At 28.9% G+C, this 5,167-nt stretch overlaps 1 protein-coding gene across 1 annotated transcript; it reads right to left on the reverse strand.

The window, feature by feature from the left end:
- Window positions 1-2,436: 2,436 nt before the first annotated feature.
- On the reverse strand, window positions 2,437-4,659 carry LOC127104068 (gibberellin 2-beta-dioxygenase). The gene is made up of 3 exons (XM_051041283.1): window positions 4,087-4,659; window positions 3,529-3,883; window positions 2,437-2,858 (listed from the first exon to the last, which is right to left on the reverse strand). Exons 1-3 carry the CDS (start codon window positions 4,497-4,499, stop codon window positions 2,601-2,603), a joined length of 1,026 nt encoding a protein of 341 aa, XP_050897240.1. The 5' UTR covers window positions 4,500-4,659; the 3' UTR covers window positions 2,437-2,600.
- Window positions 4,660-5,167: the final 508 nt, after the last annotated feature.

The raw sequence follows: 5,167 nt of genomic DNA on the forward strand, positions 1-5,167 counted from the left end.
CGATACGTTGATGGTATGGGTCAATACATCACACAAATGAATTGACTCCCTCGTGCTTGGAGTCGACTCCTACTGAAGGTTTTTTTATACAATTTTCTCTGACCTTAATGTATTGAATCCTTAGTATTATGTAATGACTAATTCAAATTTGAAGTCAATACATTTAGTTTATTTTACAAAATTTTTAATTTTCACTAAAAATATGTTTTATTTGTTGTTCTTTTTACACACACACAAATATGCATTCATGCACCATTTCTCATATAGAAACCAAGAACAAACTTATATTTTTCTCTTCATCTTCAATCTTTTTCTTCATACATTCAACAATTACACATAGTCATTTTTTTTATTGTTCATCTAGAATAGATTGATAAGGTCCAATTTAGGATTTTTATAATCATAGTTGGGTTGAGTATTCTTTGGGAGTTTCATTGATAAAACCGGTTATGATTTTTCCTCCAAGATCAATGATTGATTTGAGGGTTTTGTACAAGACTTCGCGACGAGGAGTTAGCCGAATGAAAGCTTTGAAGAACGAGAGGTTCAGTCAAAGGAATAGTGGTAATCAGAGGATCAACTTGGAAGTCTTGGATAACTTGATCTTTCTTAAGATCAAGGGAGAGAAGAAGTTAGGATCAACATCAAACATATGGTTCAGGAGTTTGTATTTCTACTTTTTTTCTTGTAAACTATACTTGCAAATGTTAATTTCACATATCTCAATTCTATTTGAAATTAGGGGTAGACGTACCCGTAGTGAGGATAATTGGGGAACTTCCTAAACAAATATTGGTGCTCTCTCTCTCTCTCTCTAAACAAATATACTCTCTCTCTCTCTCTCTCTCTCTCCTCTCTCTCTCTCTCTCTCTCTCTCTCTCTCTCTCTCTCTCTCTCTCTCTCTCTCTCTCTCTCTCTCCTCTCTCTCTCTCTCTATATCTATATATATATATATATATATATATATATATATAATATAATATATATATATATATATATATATATATATATATCACTCTCTCATTCTCTTTACATTTTGATATTGAACTTAATGTGCAAATTTGATTAGTTGAAAATTATGTTTGTTTTGAAGTATCTCATACTGTTTTTGTAAGACAATTGCAATCTAAACATTGAAATTTGATTGCATACTATCAACACAAAAGGAAACAAGTTTGGTGTTTATTGCACACCAAGTGCTCGATAAATTATTTGCACACTAAGTGTTCGATAAATTCTCTTTGTCAATTTTTGTTTTACATTTCATTGAAAGTTGATTATCATTGTGTGATTTTGTTCAAACGTATTTTGTAATACATATTGATTCACTTTCTCATCATTAGTATATGTTTCCTTACGGTTTAAACGCATATCTGATTTTTCAGATAATAGTTAGGGATAGATAAGTGTTGATCCGAAATTACTTCCGCTTGCCATAGTTAATATTTTCAAAACAAAGTTTTTAATTACATAAAATTTTATTGTGATTTATTCACCCCATTCTAGATCGTTGCCTTCATCTAACATTGGTTATGCCTCTATTTCAGTAATTTTTCAAAAAATTCATGCATGTAACCGGTTACACATTTGTGTTAACCGGCTACCAGTTCGAAAATTTGTTTTTTCTTTAAAAAAATTTAATGAGGCACGAGTTGGTAACCAATTATAGGGTTTATGGTAACTGATTACACTGTTATAAAAATCACTTTTCAAAAGTGCTTTTCAATGGCTTTTAATGCTCAATCAACTTTCTTCCAACAATTTTCTCTTGGTAAAAACATACTTTTAAATACTCACTCATCTTCCAACAAATCTCATCTAGAACATTTACTTCTCTACTAAATTAATCCTTCTATAAAAATCCTATCTTTGTGACTCTAAACCCACAACTCTCATAATCAATTAAACTTTCCAAAAATCACTTCAACTCCCATAAACCCTAGTTTTTCGCACCTTTCAAGATTCTGCACTCATGACTCCTTCAAGGAAAGACAAGAGCAAAGCTATAGAAGAATCATCTGAGCAACCACCTAGAAGACCCAACCCTTTAAATCTTGGAAGATTAGTGCAAACCTCCAAAAGGAAGAGGTTGCTTCAAGGGTTCGGAAATAGACCTCTCACTCCACCCCAAATATGCTAACTTATTCTCTTTTCCTCCTACCTTTATAAATTAATAATTTTTTTAAAAATATTAAATTATTTGATAAAATTTTAAGTTTTTTATTTTAAATTATAAAATAAAATAAAATATATATTTCTTGATAGGTTCGATCTTTATAGAATATTTATTGATAATTTGAATGTGACATTTTTTGAATGATAAATAATCTAATTTTATTTTGCATTTACAATTAAAATCTATTCTTACATTGAATTTATATTACAATGTACTTATATATAAATATATTTAAACATAAATTATCTAAAATTCAATTCACTTTTAATTAAAGTTTATTTATTTAAAATTAAAAAAAATTCACCTCAAAACCAAACAATCTCCAATCTTTTTTTTTACATATGTAAAAGAAGGGAGTCTACAATTATTTGAACCTTCCTTAACTACATGACCAAAATGGAAGAAGTTTTCAACTCAATTGTCCTCATTGAGCTGCAGATTTTTTCTCAAAAAGACTAAGTCTATTATAAGCCAACCTTGACTTATATGCAGCATTTTTGTACTCCCTCCATGTGAATTCTTTGTACAAACTCTGTTCTTTCTTTGACATCAATATTGAAGGCAAAGGTGCCAACTTTTCATTCAAGGGTGGTCCTCCAAAGTAAATCATCGACAATCTTGACATGTTTGTGTCAGTCAAAACCCTATGCTTTACACTCTTTAATCCTCCATTTGTCATCACCTGTGATTTGAAAAACATATAGAAACACCCAAATCAAAAAATAGTACTAACAAGTATCAAATGTTTTTAGTAGAATATTGCCATAAAGAAATATCGACACGTCTTTCTCTTTACCACAGAATGTTGAGATAGCCAGATAAGGAAAGAAAAACAACAAAATTAATTGCTGGCAGATTGTGAGAAACAATATTCAGTTTTTCAAGATACAAACAATAATTCTATTCATCCAATAATAGCTAATATTACATTTTTAAATGTTTTTGAAAACTTATGTGTACATGTAAAGTAGGTACGGCTTAAAGGAAAAATAAATATGAATTCTATTTTGTTAATTTTAATTATGACAAATATTTTATAAAATTATATTCAACTATAACGTGTCAAATTTAAGACTATATAATCGTTAAAAACTATTATGATGTAATCGTAAATCTTTTCATTTTTATGGTCTATAAAGCACATACACCTTCCGGATTAAAATACCTATGACGAATTTTTATATGACATTTGTATATCATATATTTAAAAAGTTAAAAAATGTCTGAATTTTTGATGAATATTTACTAATTTTTTTATATATGATAGATATTTATGAAAAATATATGATTTTTTTTTCTAAATTAAATTTTTATTTTATTAAATAATTAATGTATCTAATAGTAATAGATACCTGTAAGGAATCCCCGACTGTGATGAAAAAAGAAGTGTGATCAGGTGGGATTGAAACCCAAGAAACTCCATCTCTCAAACAAATTTGCAATCCTGATGTATTGTTAGACCTCAGAACAGATATGATCTGTGGGTCTGTATGTTCCCCAAATCCAATCAAATTTCCTCCTCCACTCAATGCTTCAACTTCTCCACATGCAGTGTAGTGATTTACTCTCAAACAAGAATCACTTCTCTCATCTCTCACCAATCTGCTAAACACATTCCTCTCTTCAATCCCCAATCCATCTGCCATTAATTCCAACACTTCACAACACACTTCCTTCACTGCCAATATGTATTCTTCCACAGCACACCTTCAATGTCAAAATAATCTTATCACAATTTCATCTATAATATGCTCTGTTTTTCTATGTTTTAAAAAGTATCGCGACACTATATAGGAAAGTATAACCGAATTACATATGTTTAGACCATATTTTGTCTGATAGGAAACTCCTACAATTATATATAGGTCAGATACATCAGTTATTTAATAAAAACCAGAGATTATGTTTACCTGAACTTGTTTGGGTTTTGGTGTAAAAGGTGAAGAGATTTGGGAGAGATGACATCAGGGTTAGTATTGAGAAGAAGGTATTCAACCCAACCAATATCTCCATTTGTGCCAATACTTTTGCTTCCATAACCAAAAGGATCCGGAGGACCTGCTTTCTCTTTCTCTAACTGAGTTTGTTTGAAAAACTTGAGTGTTTCATTTTCTAAATTGGTCATGAGCTCTAATGGAACATGGTGGTTGACAGCCTTAAAGAATCCGAACTCTATACATGCGTTGACTATTAGTGTTTTAGCATCAGGGTGTGAAAGGTCAACCTCTGGAACACCTTTCAATACAGTTGTTGGTGTTGGTTTGCATGTGTTTATGGGAAATAAGTCGTTTAATGTGGCTTGTTGGGAAGAAAGAACAACCATCGTTGTACTTGTTTCTTTGTTCTCTATTACTATCACAAAAAGGAATACAAGAAGAGTTATATCACTAGCACGTGTGTGTGAGAGAGATTGAAAGAGAGGGTTCGGATTTATAGTGCTTGAAGGTTGAGAGAATGAGGAAGCGTTATGAACTAAAAAAGCTATCTGGCTCTGAGTGTTTTGGGGGCATTTATACTATCGACTCACATATTTAAATATGAGAATCGTTATATATATATATATTATATATATATATATATATATATATATATTATATATATATATATATATATATATATAGATATATATATATATATATATATATATATATATATATATATATATATATATATATATATATATATATATATATATATAATATATATATATATATATATATATAATATATATATATATATATATATATATATATATATATATATATATATATATATATATATATATATATATATATATATATATATATATATATATATATATATATTACAAATATCTTTCGGTTTAATTTGAGTTTTAGGAGGTGATGTATGTATTTAATAGTTTAAGATTTAGAATGATTTAATTTTGGTTTCAATTTTAATGTAGTATTTCTTGGACAGTATTCCATCACATCGATATGTGCATATAAATTTAATATCTTTTGTACATAA

The sequence above is a fragment of the Lathyrus oleraceus genome, chromosome 7 (assembly GCF_024323335.1).
Source record: "Lathyrus oleraceus cultivar Zhongwan6 chromosome 7, CAAS_Psat_ZW6_1.0, whole genome shotgun sequence".
In the NCBI taxonomy this organism is placed as follows: Eukaryota; Viridiplantae; Streptophyta; class Magnoliopsida; order Fabales; family Fabaceae; genus Lathyrus; species Lathyrus oleraceus.